At 37.1% G+C, this 24,063-nt stretch overlaps 1 protein-coding gene across 3 annotated transcripts in view; it reads left to right on the forward strand.

The window, feature by feature from the left end:
- Positions 1–24,063, forward strand: part of LOC106083906 (protein TIS11) — a 103,470-nt gene that overhangs the window by 59,609 nt on the left and 19,798 nt on the right. Inside the window, exon 1 of one of the 3 annotated variants that reach the window (XM_013247210.2) lies at positions 7,295–7,333. The exons of the other annotated variants lie outside the window; for them this stretch is intronic. Coding sequence (XP_013102664.2) covers positions 7,310–7,333 — 24 coding nt within the window. The 5' untranslated portion in view covers positions 7,295–7,309. Of the gene's footprint in view, positions 1–7,294; positions 7,334–24,063 lie in introns of those variants that run through there. 3 annotated transcript variants of the gene reach the window in all.

Here is a 24,063-nt window from a genome sequence, read left to right on the forward strand (position 1 = left end):
TAAAGATATAGATCAACAACGTCATTTATGTCCTCCTCTACAGATGTCCAGTACATTTTTTACTGCTTAGATCAAAACGCAAAAAGTTGTGGACTTATTTCTAATTTTTCGCCGTTTGGCCCACTGTGCCTCACTACACTTTGGTAGAAAAAAAACCTTTCGACTATGTCGATTCATACTATTTTAGTATATATTCGGTAGAAATCTAAATTCCATATCTAAATTTCAGATGATTACCGAGCTATAAACTGTTGGGGCGGTGAAATGACACATCATGATATGGATAACGAATTTAGGCAACTAGAAAACTTAACTGTAATTGGTTTAATGGCTGTTGATCTGTTATTTTGTTTCGTATGATTAGTTTCGCTTTTAATCTAAATGTGGGTAAATTTGATATGATTAGCGAGCTATGAACTGTGGGACAGACTGACACATCATGGTATTGATAAAGAGTTTACCTAACCTGGAAACGTGGCTGCCAGAATTGTAATGTCTATATAACTCGTAGTTTCTTTCATTTGATTAGTTTGGGTTGTAATCTTAACGTAAACAAACCTAACATAAGATTAAAAAGGTACCAACTGTCAATAGGATAAATGGACAGGGTAGCGCATTATAGTATTGAAGAAAGGTTTGAAACAACTTGGAACGTCTTTGCTAGAGGTATAATGACTGGTATTCTGTTATCTTTCAAAAATTTTCTGATATCATTCTTCTGCTGCTGATAAACTCGATTTCTTCAAAAGAAAATAGCCTATATTTCGTGTTTCATCATTCATAATCAATGAATGAAATAAGGGTTATTATTTTATTTTTTGCTGACTGTATGTTGGTAGCATTTGAAATAATTTTTTATGAATAAAATAATAGAGCAGAGTCCTGCTATTAATTTTCCCAGAAAAACAATAACGCAGCCAATTTTGTTTGTTTTAATAATAACTACCCCGTCTATATGCTGTAGACCCGCATATTCCCACACCTGGTATCAACCCTTATGCCATTGCGACTCATAAATGGTGGCATGGGTGGAAATATATCGAAATTGTGGGAAACTAAAATTGTTATTATTAATTAAACTTGGGTTGGCTTCCTTTACAACAATAATAATGCAATGCATTTGTCATGTCCTGTTAGTTAGGTTCTCTATCCCATTGTTTTGCATACTACTGTTCCAAGGAAAAGAGAAGAAATAGTTTTAGCTATAACAATATGTTTACCAATAAGAAAAAGATTATTTTTATACCCTCCACCATAGGATCGGGGTATGCTAATTTCATCATTCCGTTTGTAACATATGGAAATATTGATCTGAGACCCAACAACATTCTTTGTCAAATTTAGCACTGTCCGTCCGTCTGTCTGTCGCCCGAATGCGCATTTACTATGGAAAAAGTAAAGCTAGGCGCTTGAAATTTTGAACAAATACTTCTTATTAGTGTAGGCCGGTTGGGATTGTATCTGGGCCATATCGGCCCATGTTTTGGTATAGGTGCCACATATACCAATCTCGGATCTTGACTTCTTGAATCTCTGGAGACCGCAATTCTCATCCGATTTGGCTGAAATTTTGCATGGGGTGTTTTGTTTTGATTTCCCACAGCCGTCCCAAAACGTTCCGTAACTTGATATATCTGCCATATAAACCTTTCTCGGATCTTGACTTCTTCAATATCTAGAGCTTCCGATTTGACTGACATTTTGCATGGGGTGTTTTGTTTTGACTTCCAATAGCCGTGCCAAGTATGGTCCAATTCGGTTCACAACTTGATATATCTGTCTTATAACCCTATCTCGGATCTTGATTTCTTTAGCCTCTAGAGGGTTTGACTAAAATTCTAAATCTCATCCGGTTTGACTAAAATTTTGCATGAGGCGTTTCGTGTTTACTTACAACAGCCGTGCCAAGATCGGCCCAAAACGGTTCAGGACTTCATGTATCTGCCATATAAACCTATCGCGGATCTTGACTTCGTGAGCCTCTAGAGGGCGCAATTCTCATCCGATTTGTCTGAAATTTCGCATAAGTTGTTTTGTCCTTCAACAGTCGTACCAAATATGGCCCAAATCGGTTCATAACTTGATTTATCTACCTTATAAACCTATCTCCGATCTTGGCTTCTTGAGCCTCTAGAGGGCGCAATTCTCATTCGATTTGGCTGAAATTTTGCATGAGGTGTTTTGTTTTGACTTCCCAAAGCCGTGCCAAATACGGCTCGAATCGGTTCATCACTTGATATATCTGCCTTATAAAACTATCTCGAATCTTGAGTTTTTTTAACCTCTAGAGGGCGCAATTCTTATCCGATTGGGATGAAATGTTAAATGTCGTATCCTATATATTTGAAAGTGTCAAATGTGATCCATGCTGGAGGGTATAAAAGATTCGGCCCTTCCGAACTTAATGCTCTTTTTATTGTAGTTTTCTGAGAGTGGTCAACCAGTTTTATAAACTGATTCTAAGATTAAAGATTTGCTTGTCCTTAACTTTGGAAAATGCTTAAACTGTCAGTAGCCTTAGCTGCTGGCCAGCTAGCTGCATTTCTCAGAAGCATTCAAATCTCAGCATCACCCATATCCTTCCAAAGCAAGCGGAGCACTGTGTCTCTTTATAAAATATCAAGATTATTGCCATCATTGACTCCCTTATCATTTGTTTGGAATCGAAAATATTCATATGTACTCTTATGTATGGGATGGATGCATTTTCATTGGAATTAATCATAATTAACACAAATGTATGGCTCACAAAATGTGTCCCTCCCCATTTGCAATTAAGGCAATTGTCGATGGCTGGTGATCAACATCAATCTGTTAATTGCACCAGCAGTTTTGTATTTCTTTCCTACGATTTTAACTCCCGAAGAATTGTAATCATGCAAAGACGACATACCAATTGCTTCTTCGACGTTGACTCGAGATATGAGTCCACACGCACAAATGTAGATGCGAGCTAGTGATTTGGGTCAATGATCAGCAATAATAAATAGGGGAGAGCTTTTTAAGTGATACTCTTCGGCATATTGGCTACTAGAAGACATTTGGTTAAATATGTAGATGAGATGAAATGGCCCGGACCTATAAGAAGAAACATTGTTTTATAAATCTTTATAAACATTTCACCCATAAATGCCATATTTGTTTCAGGAAAAGTTTTTCCGTTACAAACCCAACATTTCGGTTAATTTTTCTCTAGAGGTAAAATCTCAATCAATATGTGAAAATATATTCTAATTCAAATTTCATGACACAGCGCCACCTACAAGTCGTAATAGAAATATGGATAAGTCGAATTTAATTCAACACACAATAGAGAGAAAAGGCCCATTGTGGTCAACTGGGAAAAAGTTGTTGTAGCCATATTTGCAGGTGGAGGTGACAATCCTCGTTAAGATCTTATAGATGAGCAAGCTCGTTTTGGTCTATATAACCGATCGGCATAGAAACATGGTGGCCATTGGTTATTTAAAGGCGCAAATAAGCTTCTCGTGACAGCCATGTACAACACTCAGATCGGACCTAAATTTCCCAGCCTGTGTGGTGCTCACAGCTATTCCGTGCCGGGAGATACTGTTAGTGGTCCCCATTAGTAGTTTTCTCTTGTTTGGAAGAGGTCCGCCTATATTGGCCATTAGCTTGCTAAACCATGAGATTATTTCCGCTGCTTCGAGTACGTTATTTTGGAATCGAGTCTCATCGCTAGGTATTTGACAGACGTCTTTGTCCGGATGATAGTGTCGTCTACATTCATCTCCATCTCCAGGGGTATGTGTCGTCTTGTCTGTTTTATGCGTGGCCAATTGTAGGACATGTGAGTCCAGCCAGCTCTTTGTGCGGATCAAAGTTTGACGGAGTTTGCGTTGGGCCGCTCATCTTTATCACTGCTGCGATATCTTTTGTGAAACCCCTAGGCAATTGTCGTCAGGCATGATTATTTCTAAAATCTCGTCGTAGGTTGCATTCTAAAGGTTTGGCCCAATATTGATCCCTAGGCAGCTTCTGAGGTCACCTGCACCCTTTCTGTAGCTTGGATCGTGTCATAGATTAGTAGCCGTTCTTTCAGGTATGCAAATTTTGCCCACGAACATTCCACTAAGGAACAGGATTCAAGTTTAAGCTCAATGATAAGGGGCCTCCTTTTTATAGCCGACACCTCTTTGGAGAGAAGTTTTACATGGCATAGTACCTCACAAATGTTGCCAGCATTAGGAGGGGAAAACCACCGCTGAAATTTTTTTTCTGATGGTCTCGCCAGGATTCGAACCCAGGTGGCCTCCATCTTTCAGGTAGTTCTTCAATATTCTCACCAAGTATCTAAGTACATGGGAGATCGTCTCAGGGGCTTGAATCCCATATGCCTACCTCGGGCTGCTAATCATATGTCTGTAAACTGCCATTTATAGTCAGTGCAGGACAAGTGGCTTAAACCTTTAAACGATTTCCAATAGCCCCCTTGCAGGTGGACAGGCAAATGAGTTCTTTTTCGCCCTTTCTAAAATATTGGTTTTCTTGTTCAGTATAACTCCCACACTCAACAAATAAGTACATTACCCATAAGCGAACTTTACGATCAGTAAACTTCTTTTATGAAAAACGTATAGACTTTGGTTAGGATAAAATTGCAAGAATTTGTGACGAATACAAAGGGTGCATATTTATTTATGAAGCAGAATATACCCTGTAGAAATTCTTGTTGTCTTTAGCCTGGCGCCGTTTGTTGCGTGCGGTATTGTAAATACGAGCATTTTTTTCATCTAAAGTAAAATTTGAAAAATCGTCACTTTTCAGAGTTTATAAACTCGATCATGTGATCATAGCTCCCTTCAGCTATCGATAATCGCAACTTTCCATATTTTCGATATTTCTATTAATAAATATCGATAGCATCCATACTATCGGCAAATTCCCATCACCTATATTTCAAAAGAAAATGAGAAGTAAAAATCGTTAGGTCGATTTATATGGAAGGAATATCTATGCACTATTATGTTTTTTAAAGCGATCTGGATGTTTCAACGGAGAAAGTCATGGGAGAAATCCTTGTAAAAAGATTAGCCCAATCGGAAGAAAATAGCGCCCTCTATAGGCGCAAAGCATCTTAAAAAATATTTTTGTTCATATTTATAAAAAAGTTAACTTTGCCGATAGCATCGGATGGAAAAATAGCAATTGAGATTCAGACAAAAAATAAGATATGGATAGTATTGATATTGCCGAAGCATTAGAACCCAGGTGTTCAACGTTATATGCGGAGATACTAAGCTCTGCGCTAATGTGGCCTTCCATTTGTCGCAAAGATATTTCAAACGTTTAAATTTTTTTCATGCAGGTATTTTGAACTTTCAGTTAACGGAACTTCCTTTCTTTCGAGGGGAGACAGATGGCAGTGTCTCTTAACTTTACAACAATGATGACATTAACTTATCAGGCGACAATTTCCAGATGTCGTTCTCAGAACCGTTGTAATGCAGAGATCCCAACCAGCCTTTAGATTATTCTGAATATTAAACAGTTGGCGTCGTTCATACAACTTTACCGAAAGTCCCCCTATCGATTCGACTAAGCATTGAACAGTGGGTGGATTTTGAATGTGCTGTCCACCAGACCACAACATCATATAATATTATAGGTCTGGCAACTACAATATACAGTTAATACATGATACGCAGTTTAAAGGATTGCCAATTGGACTGTTGCTAATGAGATTTCTTAAAACATTTTCATGAGAATACAATTTCCCAAAATTTTTATTTTTTTTTCAAAAATTTAGATATTTAAATATATTCATGATTGTTGGAATAAAAATATTTTGTTTTGGTTAACAGAACATACTATGTTCATTTCATTTGAATTTGACTTTGAATTGCACATCTTCTTCGATTTGGTTTGGGGCCTGCAATACCTTCGAATGTACATTTGATCATAAAGAGTGGCATATATTATTACACCAGCCCAGCAACTGTATAACCATTTCCTTTATCATATAGCAGGTTTTCAAGTATTAACGTGTATATTTACATATTTACGTACATTTGTACATTTAATTAATATTGATTTAAAATCCATATTAAATTTATACACATCACACGTTCATATGGTGGTTTTGTATGATGCTGCTGCTCTCAAAACATCGTTTCAACAAAAATGTTGTTGCCCTTCGGGCAAGATATAAGAAGAAAAAAAAACAATAATAAAATAAACCAAGAAGAAGAAAAAGTCTTGGCTTTATTGTTGCTCTCTAGACTTACCTTAAACTACATTCAATTATTAAAATACATTTTAGTTGACTTTGCCCTGCTGATCTGATCCAGTCCCTATCTACATCTCCTTGACACTTATAAACTGAAATATTGTTAAAATTATTTTGTTATTCATCGAAGACAATGACAAGCGCGGCAAGACAACAGCAGCAGCAACAAAAAGACAACACAAACAAAACGAAGACACTTGGTTGAACGTTCGGTCAATGAGCGAAGCGGAGCGCATTGGATCGGAGCCGCAGAGTGAGTTATAGTTTATTTAAAGAAATGCACGTACATCATCGATTGTATTTTTTTAATTGAATCACAAATGACTGATAACGAACTGATTCGAAAATTACTTTAAACACTAAGTGACTGAGTTGTTTGTGTGCCGGATGAATAGACTGACAGACATACACGGAGGGACAGACAGCATGTTGCTGTTGATATTATTGACCGACCGTTAAGAATCGCTTCTAATAATGATGATGATAAGAAAGAAACTCAAGCAACGAACCAAACAACCCTCCCGCTTGCCTAGTGGTCGTCTTTCTGTACTGCTGCTGCTGCCCCCTAATCACAGCCCAACAGAAAATTATAATAAATAATTTCAACTCCGATAAGAAGGAGTTCAAACCTTTTCAATCTTCTTCGTGCTTGAGTGTTTTTTTTTTACTTCGAAAATTATCTACAAAACTACTAAGAAATTAAATTGATCTTATTACCAGAGTACTTACTATTGGTATAATGTGTTTTTTTATATTTTTAAAGTTCCAATTATCAGTGAATGAATAACAAGAATCTGTGATATGTGCCTACAGTGGGGTACAAAATTATTAACAAACCAGTGCGCGAGTATGTATTTACAAAAATATTGTAGTCTTTGATTGACTGAAAACAAATTTCTTAAAGAACTTTAAAAATTTAAAGTGTATAAACTCAGTGCTCTACAGTAAACGAATGTTCCAATTTTCATAACATTTCGTTCAATGGTGAATAGTAAGCAACCCTGTGTAATGTCAATCACAAACAAAACTTACAGCATACTACAGTGCACAAGATTACCAATGATGGTGAATTATTGTGAATATGTAAGTGTTACAAATTTAAGTTCAATATCAATACAAATCAGCGGTATATGGGCAACACTTTGTAATCGTTAGGGATTGCAGTGCCGAATAACTATTTCAAGAAATAAAAAACCGACCAAATTGTTCCTATATTGACTTAATTAGTTTTTTGTTAAAATATTTTTTGGGTTTATTGTTTGTTTGAACGGTTTAAATGGTTAGTTTTTCTTTATTTCTTTCAAAAAAAAAAAATTAATTAAATAGAGTTCAACTAAAAAAAGTCTTTTGGTATGAAAAAAAAAAAAAACGTTTGAATGCTGTGAAATTTCACTCTCGAAACAATTTAAATTTTAAGCGACTTTTCGGAAAGCATTATAGAATGCCTCTGTTTCCTAATGGAATGTTCATGGCAAAATTTGGAAGAATAGAAAACCAACCCTAAGTCGTGATTTTCTTATGAGTCGTTATATTTCGTGAGTCGTGATTAGCGTTTTGAGTCGTAATTAACGTTCACGCACGAATAATTTCACGCACGATCACGTGATTAGATTTGAAACTCACTCACGACTCACGTACACACCTCTAGTGGATATGGAAGATTTACAACTTTTAGTTCAATAACAATACAAATAGGTGACATATGGCAACACTTTGTAACCCTTAGGGATTGCAAAGGCAAATTACAATTTTAAAAAAATAATGATATTGAGTGCTTTTGTGTTAAAATAACAAACAGAATCGGTAGCTTAAATAAGGCACATTGCACCGGAGAAGAACTGAAAACTTAATTAATTTATAATTAAGTTAAATCGACACAATCGGTTATTAGAGTGGCAAACTGTGATCATTAGGGATTGCAGGCCAGAAAATTATATATATGGCCGCATGTCACTATGGACATACACTTTGAGCCCTCTAAATACTAAAAAGTAACCTTGAAAAAGAAAATCCCTAATTGGTTTCCATAGCACGCCTTCAAGTTGGTTCATGCCTGGCATTGTGTGTCCACCAAAGTGCTGGCGTCTATTAGCCGCGCAACCCGTGCACTGACATAGGAAATGCGTCCCATTGTCTTCCCCAAATGCTATCATTTGGCGCACCTATTTTGCATAAGTGAGCTCGTCCTATGTATCCCGTTATGACAGCGTTATATTGTTGGCGAACTCTTAACACCTCAAAGTGAACAAAATGTGTATACGCCACCATAGGGCTGGTAGGGTTGCCAAACGTCATGATAGTTTTCCAAAAACAACACCTGAAATGTTGCGGCAAGTGAAGTCTAAAGTTCTGACAATATCTCGTGAAAGGATGCAACATACATTTGAAAACGAGCTCAAACTAAAGGTGTTATCAGACTATACGTTTTTGTCTTATCACATGTTACTTTTTATGTATCATTGGTATTGCATTATGTGTGTCAAAATTCCCAATTTACATACGATTCACATTTTCGCTATTACATCTGGATGTTATTTTTGTATGACATGACCTAAAAATGTGAACAAAAACTAATTTTTTATGGTTAAAAATTGTTAAAGTTGTGAGAATCATCACAATCATAAAGTTGTGAATTAATTTTGGGGTTTCATTCATTCAACTGACAACAAAAACAGTTGAAGGAATAGAGCAACGCTCTAATCAATAAAATAACAGTGCTATTTTGAAAAGTGATTTGCATGTGTTAGTTTCATTTGTATCACACTATGTGTGCAATTTTACCAATAGCAAAATTTGATATGTCATGAGACAAGAACATGTAATGTGATGGCACCTTAAAGCCTTACATGTTCCAAATAGGGATCTAAAATTCGACTAATCGTTTAATGGAATGTTTTGCAAAAGAAGTTAAAACAAATCGAAGTCGACTTTCGCAGTCGACACCGCTGAGTATTTGTCGTGATGTTCCCGCCAGGCTTTCAACTTCATAGGCTGACATGCTAATCTCTGCTCTACCTCCAGCTGCAGATCATTTACCAAAAATGCCTGAGTGATCTTTTCGAAAAATACCTTACACCAAAGCAAACAAAGTTAGAATCGAAAGAGCAAAGGCGCTTGCAAGAACCTGGTCAATTTCGGAACATCGTGTTCTCCGAAAACTTTCCCATTGATGTACCAACAAGACTCGGCATTGTCACATAAAGCTTATTCCACACTCAATTCTTCCAGACAGTGACTATCCAATTCGACAGATGCCAATACGATGGACTTGTTGGGCCATTTTAGAGAGTAAGGTGAGGACTAAAACAAGGAAGACAAGCCATTATATTATATGGTGCTGTAGTCGAGTGGACGGGACAATTCAATTCAAAGGATGACAACATTGACAATACCTATGGAGCACTTAATACAAGTTTACACATTAAGCTTACGGACATCGTGGCTATACAATGTTCTGCTATCTTTCTCTGTGGCCAAGCAGCAGATATGGACATTGTGTAATCCTTAATACAATGCCATATTTTCCAGGCAATGAAGCAATCACATCGTCTGAATTGCTATTTGATAAACACGACTATAACACTATACCAGATAGAGTCTATTTAAACTAAAATATCCCTAGTAACAGAAGGTACCTAATCCATCTAACGTAATTTTTTCAATGAAGACGATCGGGTGGACTATACCCTAAAGTCTTAGGACATGATATGTGAAGAAGGTTCCCTAGTCACTGCAATGTGTACGGAGGGGAATTTTTTGCTATTTTCGGGCTTCTGCTAAATCTCTACAGGTCGCAATCTACTATCGCAAATATCTCAACGAAATTGCCGAAAAGTTAAGGTTGTCAAGAAATAGGAATCTATAGAACATCTGCTGTGTGCTTGCCCCAGGCTAGTGGACAGGAGTTCTACTTTAGATTCTCATTTCTTTGAAGACTTGACTTGGGTTAATGGTAGAGACTAGAAGGCATCATTCCTTCTGTTGTTCACAAGGGATTAGTGTGTCTGACTGCATACACCACTAGCATCTAATCAAAGGAAAATAATCTGGCCTTTGTAATGCCAACAAGTTCTTATGATATATTTTTTATTCAACCCTTATACTGCCCTATTTGGTCGTATGCGTCTTTACAGCTGCATTGCAAGTCACTATAACAACGCTTTATTCTTGGGCAACCATAACACTTCCCAAGTTATTACCTTCCTACATTGAAATACACATTGTTTTTACGGTTCCAACATTCTTTCCTGATACTGTTGTCTGACATTGTTATCTCTAGATTTTATTTATATGAGTTTATGTGAGAGTAGGTAAATTTTGCATGTGTGTGTTTATGTTGTGTGTCATATACCCAATTTGATAAGGTATTTTATCCCCTGTCCCAAAAAGGCTCCTTTCATGGGTTATTTATGGACATAAAGATTGTTTTTTGTCTGATGGTAAGAGACGACCACTACTACACAAAGATTACCCAACGAACGAAAAACGCGGAGGGACCGAAAATTACTTCAACTCTAATGGACATATGTTTTAGTTTGAATTATATGTCAATTCGTTTGTTGGTTTCGATAACTAGAACAGTGTAGGAGATATGAATGAGTAAATCAAAACAACGTTGTTTAAAACCCGGACAAAAAGTGAAATTTGTGAAGATTGCAACAACTTAAAAAAATAATTTTATAATACTATATATTTCCTATGAAGTCGTAGTTCTCTAAAGTTGTAGAGAAAAAAATGGAAAACATTTTATTTGTTTTTAAAAAATGTCTTCTTAAAATACACAAAATAAAACATTTGTTAAAATTTACTAAAGAAAATTTAATAAAATTTTCAATAGAATTATTGTAATTTTTTTTGCGAAACTTTGGTAAAATTTTTAGTTTATAAGTTTAAAAGCCTAAAATAGAAGGATTTTTATTTACTCTATTTAGTTTTCCTTGTAAGTCTTGTGTTCCTCAATGTAATCGAAACAAAAAATGTCATTCAGCCCTTTTTCGTAAAGTCCCCAATATGACCCCTTCGTGGCTCGATCAAAATATTCCCAAAAGTATTTGGCACAGTTTTATTTCTTATATTGTTAAATATATTATATACCAAAATGAAAGGATAACGAGTTATCGAAATCAAATATTTACAATAATAAATAGAAAATTTTTACAAAAATGTCGGAAGGGAAAATTCTCCCCTTTATTTATTTCTTCTTTTGCCCCATCTTTCATAATTTATTCAGGTTTTCTTCTTCAGGTTTCTTTCTTTTCATAATTTATTGAGGTTTTCCTGTAGTTCTTTTTTTTTGAGTTCCACAATATAAACGATAACAAATTTTATCGAAATAGGGTTTCCCATTTAGAATAGCTACCTATTTTTTGGTACCCTCCACCATGAATGGGGGTATACTAATTTCGTCATTCTTTTTGTAACATCTCGAAATATTCGTCTAAGACACCATAACGTATTGTATATATATTCTTGATCGTCATGACGTTTTAAGTCGATTTAGCCATGCTCGTCTGTCGAAAACACGCTAACTTTGGAAGGAGTAAATCTAGGCGCTTCAAACTTTGCACAAAAACTTGCAACAGTGTAGGTTGGTTGGGACTGTAAATGGGCCATATCGGTTTATGCTAGGCACGCTAACTTTGGAAGGAGTAAAGCTAGGCGCTTCAAATTTTGCACAAATACTTGCAATCAGTCGCTTCAAACTTTAGGCGCTTCAAATTTTGCACAAATACTTGCAATCAGTGTAGGTCGGTTGAGATTGTAAATGGGCCATATAGGTCCATGTTTTTATATAGTTGCCATACAAACTGATCTTAGATCTTGACTTCTTGAGCCACTTGAGGGCGTCATTCTTATCCGATTTACTACAAAGTGTTTTATTACAACTTACAACAACTGTGCTAAGTATGGTTCAAATCGGTTTATAACCTGATATAACAGCCATATAAACCGATCTCGGATCTTGACTTCTTGAGCCACTAAAGGGCGCAGTTATCATCCGATTTGGCTGAATTTTTGCATGAAGTGTTTTGTTATGACTTCCAACAACTGTTTTAAGTATGGTTGAAATCGGTTCATAACCTGATATAACAGCCATATAAACCGATCTTGGATCTTGACTTCTTGAGCCACTAGAGGACGCAATTCTCATACGATTTGGCTGAGATTTTGCATGAAGTGTTTTGTTATGACTTCCAAAAATTGTGCTAAGTATGGTTCAAATTGGTACATATCCTGATATAGTTGCCTTATAAAACAATCTGGTATCTTGACTTTTTGATTTGGCTGAAATTTCGTAAAATGGCTTTCTCCATGACCTTCAACATACGTGTCCAATATGATCTGAAACGATCTATAGCCTCCATATAAACCGATCTACCGATTATGCTTCTTGAGCACCTACAAGGCGCAATTCTTATCCGAATGGACTGAAATATTACTCAATGACTTCTACGGTCTTCAACATTCAATTCGTTTATGGTCCGAATCGGACTATAACTTGATATATCTCCAATAGCATAACAATTTGTATCCATTATTCTTTGTTTGCCTAAAAGGAGATGCCGCGCAAGGAACTCGACAAATGCAGACCACACTCTTACTTGTTTTTAGTTTAAATTGAATTAAAAACTTTAACATATTTTGATGGCGAAACCTTTCAAATAATGGATCCGAAATTATGCCCTGAGTGAGTCGCTTGGGGTTCAAAATGTGGTGGTCTACATTGAGAACCCAGGGATTGAGATCTGTTTTAAACTGACTGACCATAATACGGTCCTGCAAGCGGAGGTCCGGGCCATCACGGAATGCGTGAGGACGGTAAGGTCACGAACAGTCTTGGAATGTAAGAAGGAGATTAATGCTTTCTCTGAGGATGGAGCGATCCGTGTAATTCTGTGGAACGGCGAAACCGTCGGTAAAATACAACTTTTGCCCATGAACATTCCACTAAGAAACAGGGGCAAACTTCTCATATATCAATGTGTGCAGTCCGATTTAAGTTTAAGCTCAATAATAATGGACCTCCTTTTTATAGCCGAGTCCAAACGGCGTGCCGCAGTGCGACACCTCTTTGGAGAGGAGTTTTACATGGCATAGTACCTCACAAATGTTGCCAGATTTAGGAGGGGAATTCGAACCCCGGCGTTCAGCGACATAGGTAGACATGCTAACCTCTGCGCATCGGTGGCCTCCAGCAAAACAAGCAAAATCCTATTGGGAGATCCAAATCGTGAGAAAACGAGGATATTACTTAAAGGAAGTAAGAAGGAGGTCAGTAAAGCTTTCGGTATCATAAAGGGACACAGAACTACGAGCTCACTTATGCAAAATCGGTGTGGCAAATGTATAGGGAATGCGGGGAAGATGATGAGACGTTGGACCATTTCCTATGTCATTGCCCGGCACTTAGGTACCGTTATCTGAACCAACTTGGCATGGCATGGAAAACAATTAAGAATTTTGTAAGTAGAACGAATTCCTAACTTAAATTTTCTTTTTCGAGATTACTTTTTTTAGTATTTAGTGCGCACAACAAGCCGATTACTGTCTTAGGTGTATGTCCATAGTGGCATGGGGCGGATTAATTTCCGCACTCTCTCTTCAATCTAACCTAACCTAGATTATTTCCCGGTGTAAACTCGCCGATAAAAGTGATTTCTTTTGCTCTTCTTTCATTATTATTGAGATTTTCCTCCTTTAATTTCGCACCCTCTCTTCAATCTAACCTAACTAGATTAACCGATAGAAGTGTTTTCTTTTGCTCTTCTTTTATTATTGAGATTTTCCTTTCATTTTGTTGCTTTATACATTGTAATCGATAACAAAATGTATCGAAATAGGGTTGCTCATTTAGCATAGCTACTGATTTTTATTTGAATTGCATAGTGGCATGGGGGGGGATTAATATCCGCACCCTCTCTTCAATCTAACCCAACCTAGATTATTTACCGGTGTAAACTCGCCAATAAACGTGTTTTCTTTTGCTCTTTCATTATTATTGAGATTTTCCTTTCATTCTGTTGCTTTATACATTGTAATCGCTAACAAAATTTATCGAAATAGGGTTGCTCATTTAGCATAGCTACTGATTTTTATTTACTTTTTATTTGAATTGCATTTCAACCTATTACAAAAAATGTGATTGAAATGATTCTTTTACTCCTTATCATAAACATCATCTCAAATTCCAATATCTCATTTTAAATAGTACACAACATTAATTGCATTAGAATATTGCGAAATGGCAGCCAAAAATATAAACAAGTTTGACAAGCTGGTCATATTATGACCACTTGTTTGTTTGCTTGCTAATTCTGTTTAACAACAAATCACCACGATAAAAAAACAGAACTCACGAAACTTATTCATTTCTCTAAGAGATTGCGTAAAATAGATAAAAGACCGCAAATAGTATGTATGCTGTGTGACTAGCAAATCAACAGCAGCAACACCAACACCAACAACAGCTCCATAACCAGCAGCTAGGTAACTAACTGCCTTTGAATAAACAAAGCGCGACAATATATAAATTATGGCTCATAGATAGTGGAATTTTTGTTCTGGTGTGAGGTTGTATTCATTGCTAGATTTCTTAGAATTTTTGTAGAGATATATGTGGCAGAAAATCCCATTCAACTTGTCAATCACGGCTTCATTAATAAAACGATGCAAAATGGAACTTAACTGAGACAAAAATATAAACACATAGGTAGATATACATATGAGAATTGGATATTTTAAGACATGTTGAACCCTACTTCAGTTTTTGTTAAATCTTTAGAAACGAATTATCACGAGCTCAATTAAGTGGCCCCAAATTCAATGATAATCAAAGTGTACTTTTAATCACTACGACATGTCATTCTTGATCACTGTGACAAACCATCCATTGTAACACTTCATTAGATAGTGTCTTTTCACAGTCACTACCTATAAATTAACTTTTCCTTTCTATAAAAATTCGTTCACCTATTAGGTCGTACTGCCTACGAGAAGAAAGAGAGCAGCGCCATGTTGCTCTGCTGTAAATATGGCAAACAAGCATTTATTCCGTATTATGTTGTTGTTGGGGAATTACCGGTTACTAATGTTGCATGTGCAGATAACGATTGCGTGTGAATGTGAATGTTCAATCATTTGGGGGAGGTTAGCTAGTACGACGAGGAGTATGTAGGTACTCCAACTTGTTGTTTATGTTAACAGTCAGCCAACTCAGGCTAACGCACATACATACACACAGACGCAGGGGAGTTGAGTCAGATTTATTTTTACAAAACACTTGCTCCTGCGAAAGTGTGAGTGCAAATAAGATATGTGGTCCAGCGATGCCACTTCGAGAAATTTCACAATTGAAGGAAATTCCAAATTTCGATTAGGTGTGAAATCGATAAAGATATGAAAAGAAGAAATTGTAAAACTAGATCCAATTTCAAGCCAAAAAGTTGTTATTTGGACAAGAACATAGAATGGAGATCAATGTGAAGCATGGATTAGCATTTCAGCTATTCGATTAGTTTATCGTTGTCCCATTCGCCAGAAATGGGCTGGATTCGACTCAAAGAAATTGCTAAATAAATTTTTGCAGTTGGTATAACGTACAGGGTAGCTGAAACAAAGTGTTACCACTTTAAACGACCACATTTAGTTTGTAAACCTCTTTTGTATTGATTCAAATGTTAAAAATTTGTGAAAATAATCTAAGTTTTAGAATCCTTTCCCTTTTGCTCCATATGACAACCTATTGCCATTACTTGCTCCGAGTCGGTCAAAAAATGAGTTGCAAACTACACGAATGTAATCTAGAGCTGGCAAAATATCGATGGCACTGCCGATACTATCGATATTTAATATTTTAACTGAATATCGATTGATATTTTTCCGATGGATACTATCGCAAAAGCTAAATTTTTTGCAAAACTAAACAAAAATATGTAATCCGACACTGAATGTGTCCATTAAGATTATTATTGGGTTGCACAAAAAGTAATTGCGGATTTTTTAAAAGAAAGTAAATGCATTTTTAATAAAACTTAGAATGAACTTTAATCAAATATACTTTTTTACACTTTTTTTCTAAAGCAAGCTAAAAGTAACAGCTGATAACTGACAGTAGAAAGAAAGCAATTACAGAGTCACAAGCTGTGAAAAAATTTGTCGACGCCGACTATATGACAAATCCGCAATTACTTTTTGGGCAACCCAATACATTGCCCCTATAGAGGGCACAATTTTCATCCGATTAGACTAACATTTTGTACAATGATTTCTCTCATGACTTCGAACTGACTTTATAAAGCCATATTTTAATTGGTCTGTGCATAGATATTGCTTCTATATACATCGATTTCCTGATTTTTACTTCTCATTTTCGTTTGAAATATATGTTATGGGAAATTAACGATAGTATCGATACTATCGATATTTATTATTAAACTATCAAAAATATTGAATGTAGCGAATATCGATAGTTTGCCAGCTCTAATGTAAAGTGCCGGTATTGTGGCCCATTCCCATACAATAGCTCTGCGCATCCATACTGGCATATTTTTAATACTTACCCTGCTCTCTAGAATGGCTCCAAAAGCAAATTCCATTGGATTGGCATCTTTCGCATTGGACAGCTCTGTATGGACGAAATGAAGTGCGGAACCAGTATTGGAGACTACTCCCCAAATTGGGAATTATTTTCGAAAATAGGCACGAATTTTGGACTTGGGGATTCGGAGCAAAAATTAGGTATCCTTTGGGGAGGAATTTTCGCTAAAAATTTTTGTTTGTTACCTTTACTATTTTTTATACCCCCACCATAGGATGGTGGGAGTATTTGTTTGTAACACCTCAAAATATGCGTCTAAGACCCCAAAAAGTATATATATTCTTGAAATTTTAAGTCGATCTAGCCATGTCTGTCCGTCTGTCTGTCGAAAGCACCTCTAGAGGGCGCAATTCTAGTCCGATTTGACTAAAATTTTGCACGTGTTGTTTTGGTATCACTTCCAACAACAGTGCGAAGTATGGCTAAAATCGGTTCATAACCTAATATAGCCGATATAAACCGATCTAGGTTCTTGACTTCTTGAGCCTCTATAGGGCGCAATTCTAGTCCGATTTGATTGATGGTGTTTTGGTATCACTTCCAAGAACTGTGCTGAGCATGATTCAAATCGGTTAATTACCTGGTATAGCTGCCGTACTTCTTGAGCCGCTGGAGGGCTCAATTCTCATCCGATTTGGCTGACACTTTGCATGACACGTTTTGATTTGACTTCCAACATAACCTGGTATAGCTGCTTATAAACCGATCTGGGGTCTTGACTACTTGAGCCTCTACAGGGCGCAATTCTCATTCGATTTGGCAGAAATTTTGTACAACGGCTTCTCCCATGACCTTCAACATACGTGTCCAATATGGTCTGAATCGATCTATAGCGAGTTTGCTTCTTGAGCCCCTATAAGGCGCAATTCTTATCCGAATGGACTGAAATATTACACAATGACTTCTACAATGTTCAGCATTCAATTCATTTATGGTCCGAATCCGACTACACGTAGTTTATTGTCGATTTAGATAAACATTTGATAACATATTGGAACAATTTATACCATGTTGTACTTGCTGTGCTTTATTTTTATCGATAACTATCCAGGACAACTACTGTAGGTCAACGTATTATAGTTTGAATTTTAATTTGTTTGTAACACCCAAAAGGAAAAGAGAAAAACTCACTGATAAGTATACCGATCAGCTCAGAGTCACATGCTGATTTGATTGAGTCACGTCCGTCGATTTTGCCTTGTTTATTTGTGGACAAATTCCAGATCACAATAGATATGTCATCGTCTTGAATTTTGACATTTCTTTTTGACTTGAAACTGAAAGAAATCGCTTCAGATTTGGAAAAATATTGGAATAAAGTGGTCTTCTGTTAACCGATCCTGACAAAGCACTCAAGATTCTCTTATGACTTTTGCCGTTACTGGTGAATTTGAGAGGAATCAGATTGGTGAATAGCTCCTATACATGTATCGCCCGATTTTCCCTTCAAGACTCTTGTCAGCGCATTTTTCAACCGATTTTCTAAAAATGTTACGCAATGTCTTCTATGGCTACTACTATTCTATAGTTTTTGGTGGAAAACGATTCAGATTTGAATAAAGCTCAAATATATATACATAGCCTGACAAATAAAAAATATTAGGTTGTACCTAGAAAAAACACTCAAAATTTTTGTGGACAATAGACGGAAAAATGCTGGCAACATTGTGCGCGCAAAATTACTTTTTAACCATTCCTGGTTTATACGCTCTTTATGTGACAGTGCTGAGTCTGGTTGGTACGTCCATGGAGTACGACTGAAATATTTGCGTGCCCACTGCTCCAAAGCATTTTCCTAAATGTTTTGCCGATAAAAAGTCGCATTTACTTTGACCCCAGACTCGATGAGAACGATTGGAGTGCGGCCATCGGCGGTGACTGCTGTTCTTACCCTTGCCGTGGACGTTCGTGGTCTCAAATTCTCGTATGTACACTCGGTTAAGTGAACACGATCATTTTGGGAGCTGCTCAATTGGGAAATTCTCCACTTTTGTTTAGTACAACAACTAATTTTCTCTTTGGAGCCTGACTTTTGTCTTTGTGTTAAATTGTGTGGCTTTTTGGGACCATGTAACTTTTTCAATATATTTTGCATCCTTTCGCTGGATATTTTTAGATCTTTAGCATTTGTTGTTGTAGTGTTTTTTTGGACGTCATGGTGTTTGACAACGCTACCAGTTCATTTTGTGATGTTTGAGTTCGCCAACAATAGCCGGTTGTGATTTTCTAGCCAAATATAAAGCAATCACACAATAACACTTGATCCCCATCACGAATAACTTTCTTTTTAAATAAACACAGAGGCAAATGCTTTTGGTGGCTTGTAAACAAAATAATGAACGGTCAATAAAACTAATATCATGTAACTTATCGTTGTCTTATGAATAGTCAACAGAGTTTCTGAGGCCCCGGAAGCCTCAATTCCTGCCCGATGAAAGACACTTTTTTTTAATTTGATATATCGTTCTACGCATTACATGTGTATTCTAGTCCAAGCAATCCTGGTGGCAACACCATTTTACAACTAAAAATTTTGTGGTATCGCCGCCTTTTTTGTTTTTGTATCTTACGTATTTAAGTGGAACAGGAACTAAATAAACAAACTTTGAAAACAGGCTGGAAAAATTACGAAAAAATATACGAAAACAAAAGCAAAACGTCGCAGCCAGACTCTGTACCTGCAAAGAGGCTGCCTTATGTGCCTGTTGCTGCTACTGCTGCTGCTAAACAAGCAATTGTTTTTTAGCCTTTTTTAAATCTTGAATCTCGATTATTCGCAATAACAATAACGTAACGTAGTTTAGACTGTTGCGTCAACAACTTAAAACGCAGCAGCAGCGGGGCAACTGGCTGTGAATAATGTTTGTTTGGAAACGACGAATGCGACGAATGAATAGATCAAATGGGTTGAGCACCAGCGAATTATCTCGATTAATATGAATATGTACAAACGTATGTGTATGTACACATATGTATTTTTTGTATAGAGATATGGTATAAAAAGCGAGTATATTTCAAAATGCTCCCATGATCTGGCCGATGTTGGTGCCTATCAAGAAATTCTGCAACGAAATTTTGCTGTTAAAAATGTGGTCATCAGCATATTGAGGATTGTGGGCAGCCCTCGCAGCAGAACTAACGCAAAGCGCTTGAGTCCTAAGTGACTGATTTTAAAAAGCCAGCTTGAGGTCTACTTGTGCCGCCCCATCCGTGCGGTTGGTTTCTTGCTTGACTACTTTGTTGAGCAACTAACTGCTGATAGTAGTAAGCCAGCCAGAGTCAAGCAACAACAGCGGCAGTAGCAGTACTGAATGAAAATGTTGCGGCAGTTTCTGCTGATAGGCTTCACATCAGTGTTACCGCTATCAAAAATGTTGTATACTGAAAATGCAAAATTAATGAAAACAACTAAATTCCATGAATTGAGAATGCTAAAATTTTAGTGATTTTAACAGAAAATCAAATTGAAATCTTCTATAAAGTCATGTGCCCCATGTGTAGATATTTGATCACAGAACTAAGCCAAATTTTGTTTTTGTTTATAAAAAAATGGCAACACTGCTAATAAAATACTGACTTGTTTTGCTTTGCGTTTTTCCTTTTTCTTTGAGCTGTTGTTTCTCACTGAGGTGTGTGTGGTGTCTTGGTATTTTGTCGTTAAGCAATTACGCGAATTTCAGGCATTTACCTACGAAACACCAATCCAGTCAGTCCACCAGTCAACCAACCAAACAGCCATGCCATCCATCTATCCCATTTAACAAGTTTTCAGTTTCGTTTTGAATGTGTTGATCTGGTTGTTGCCGACAACCGACCAGTTGGCGGTGGTTTATTGTTTCCCGATGAGAGCAGAATAATATGAATCTGGTGGAGTAAGTTCTTTTCGTAGAATTTACATACAAAGTCGCTACCTCTGTAAATGTCTAGCCATTAAAAGTTAATATTTTTCTAATTAGCATCGATGATCATTCTTTATATGCATACATATACCTACATATATACCCATACAATAAAAAAACCTATTTAAAACTACCTGGCAATGTTGTTGTTGCTTCATTTTCTTTTTCTTCCTTGTCTTTAAACAGAACAAAAGTGCACAAAATTGAAGGAATGATAAAGTTGGTATACAAACTCAAAGAAAATTGTTAGTAAAAACAAGTTTAAAGGATGCAGAAAAACTGCTTAGGTCCAGTATGTACCTCAAGCCATATTTAGGCTTCGTTTGTTAAATAAATAAATAACAAACTAGAGAGATTGTCTTGTACCATCCCAATGGACTGGTCTAACCAGTCCCCTCGATAAATGTGAAAATCCTTATAATATCTGTTAAGATCAGTCTGTTGAAGTTCGTTGACCAATTTCATTCATTACAGTACACATTGATTTTTTTTGCCTCTTCGATCCAATAGCTTTCGTTCTTTAATTTATACAAATCAGCTGTTTCCTGATTTTTTTAGGCTTCGTTTGTTAAATAAATAAATAACAAACTAGAGAGATTGTCTTGTACCATCCCAATGGACTGGTCTAACCAGTCCCCTCGATAAATGTGAAAATCCTTATAATATCTGTTAAGATCAGTCTGTTGAAGTTCGTTGACCAATTTCATTCATTACAGTGCACATTGATTTTTTTGCCTCTTCGATCCAATAGCTTTCGTTCTTTAATTTATACAAATCAGCTGTTTCCTTTTTAAAAATCAGCTGATTTTGAAATTATGAACGAAAATCGTTTGTTTGAGTGACACACCCTTAGTGAAAATATCTCTGAAAGACAATAGAAAAGTCAAGTCCAACACTCTTTTGGAAAGATTCATCAGAGATTTGATAGTTTCAGTAGATTCGTAGAGGTCTGATAAAAAAAAAACATTATTTAAATTTTTTCAAAAAGTTTTTATTTATTCGTCAATAACTATCTTGTCGCCATCAAAGTAATCCCCATCAGATATTTTTTCCAACCTCGAAACACTTTTGAAACTCGCTTTTTGGTCACACAAAATTTAATATAGTATTTGATCCATTTTTTCGAATAGTAAAAAATCGAAGAGCACACCAAAACACGACTAACCAAACCGACAATCCAAATACATGTGTACCAACATAACAGAAAAAGCAAATGCATACGTAACTGACGAAATTTGAAAAAAAGGGTTATTTTTTGATCTGACCTCGTGTATCAATCTCATACTTCGTCTTAAAGACACTAGGGAGGCTATTGTATGCGATCCCCCGTATTGTGTTCAATGTACTTTTCCTCGATGGCATGCAACAGCCTTCATCTATGGAGTCAAAGTACCTGTAACCAGATACTAAAGCAACGACGAGAAAAGGGTCAAATGATTGAATGAATGTGCTCTACTCCAGTCTCATCTTGATAGGTAGGAATTAGAGGCCTATGCCGGGGACGGTGCACTGGATGTTTATGGTGAAAATTTGGCCGATTCACAAGTATGGGTGTCTGGTCTGGCATCAGGTTTGGGTTCCTCTTTGCGAGCGAGAAAGTATAGGCAAACGCGAGATTGCTGATCTCTGGGACAAGGAGGAGCAACTAAAGGAAGGCGGTAAATGCCATACTCGATCCAATGCAACGAATATGGATACCTGACTTTGATCGACCTTTGATAGCTGGTAAAGCAGCGTAGCGGACTATGTTCCATTGGGGTCCTTCCATGTTGACGGCTTTTACGTAGTGGGAAAGGTATCTTGTCTTACCTGGACCTGGAAGGAGGAGCAACTAGAGGAAGGCGGTAAATGCCATACTCGATCCAATGCAACGAATATGGATACCTGACTTTGATCGACCTTTGAAAGCTGGTAAGGCAGCGTAGCGGACTATGTTCCATTGGGGTCCTTCCATGTTGACGGCTTTTACGTAGTGGGAAAGGTATCTTGTCTCACCTGGACCTTCGGTATACACGGGATTCAAATCCCCCTGGTTCCCCTTGCTAATGTCGGCGACATTTGTGTGGTATCCAGCCACGTAAGTGCTCTACAAAGTGGTATTGCTAATCGACATTCCGTTAGGACACGAAATAAAAGAGGTCTTAGCGGGCTTCTAGACCCTGGAGATAATTTCGATGGAGGAGCGACTGTCATAATAATGTATTGCAATGAACGTGGACTGTTAAGCGGTTAATGTTCTTGGCGTCATGCTAGATAAGGAACTGTTTAGGATAAGCAAAAAGGATCTACAATATAAACCATCGAAAACGCTGTCAGGCTTTGCTAGGTTCCCCGGGCCATCGAGGGTTGGTAATGAATCGCTAATGAATGCTGATCTTGCCACTGAATCTGTACACTGATCTATCCAAATTGGAGTGTGGGGACACACCAAGGACACTTTGGCACTGAGATTCGCGTAACCGCCTATGACGCAGAACGCCTGGGTTCAAATCAAATTGGAGACCACCGTGGCGCAGAAGTTAGCATGTCCGTTTATGACAAAGAACGCCTGGGTTCAAATCCCGTCTGAACAGAAAATTGTAGTAACCCCTTTTCCTTAGTGAAATGTTCATGGGAAATGTAGTATTTAGGAAAGATCTAAAAGGGGTTGACTTGGGCCGCCCTTATTCTTTTCCAGTGTTCTTCAGTAAAGTATTCTGAATCAAAAAAGCTAAATTTCAGCTGCACAAACTTGCACCAATTCAATATTTTGGATTATTTTGTAAAAAAGTATTTTTCTGCCCCTTTTTGGAAAAAGGGTTAAAACTCCTTTAAATTGGGCTTCTAGCATAGCAAAATATATAACGTTCGCGGGAAGGCTCACAGATGCACTATGTAGATGGGCCGTAGGCTCGAAATGGGACCTGAACCCGAGGATAGTCCACTGGCTCTACAGGAGCGTGATTAGACCAATACGCCTCAGTAGTTTGGTGGACTGCTATGGAGAAAAAGTACAACATAATGACCATACAACAGGTTCAGAGAACATGTCTTGGCGTAGACGGAGCGATGAGGACCACGCCCACTAGGGCACCGGAGACTATTCTAGATATCCGACCCATTGACATACAGATTATGTGTTAGGCAGCATCTGCGGCTATGAGACTAAAGGCAATGAGAGAATGAATTGAGGATGGGAGCAGCTCATATCATCGCGATATAATTGAGGCGACGATAGGAAACACAGACGATTGGAAGGAAGGGAAGAGGTTTCCGATCGGATACCTGAGATGAACTTTGACGCGAGTGCGAGGCACTGCTGCCATCGACACAGTCTT

Source organism: Stomoxys calcitrans, chromosome 4 (genome assembly GCF_963082655.1).
Source record: "Stomoxys calcitrans chromosome 4, idStoCalc2.1, whole genome shotgun sequence".
NCBI classification, from domain to species: Eukaryota; Metazoa; Arthropoda; class Insecta; order Diptera; family Muscidae; genus Stomoxys; species Stomoxys calcitrans.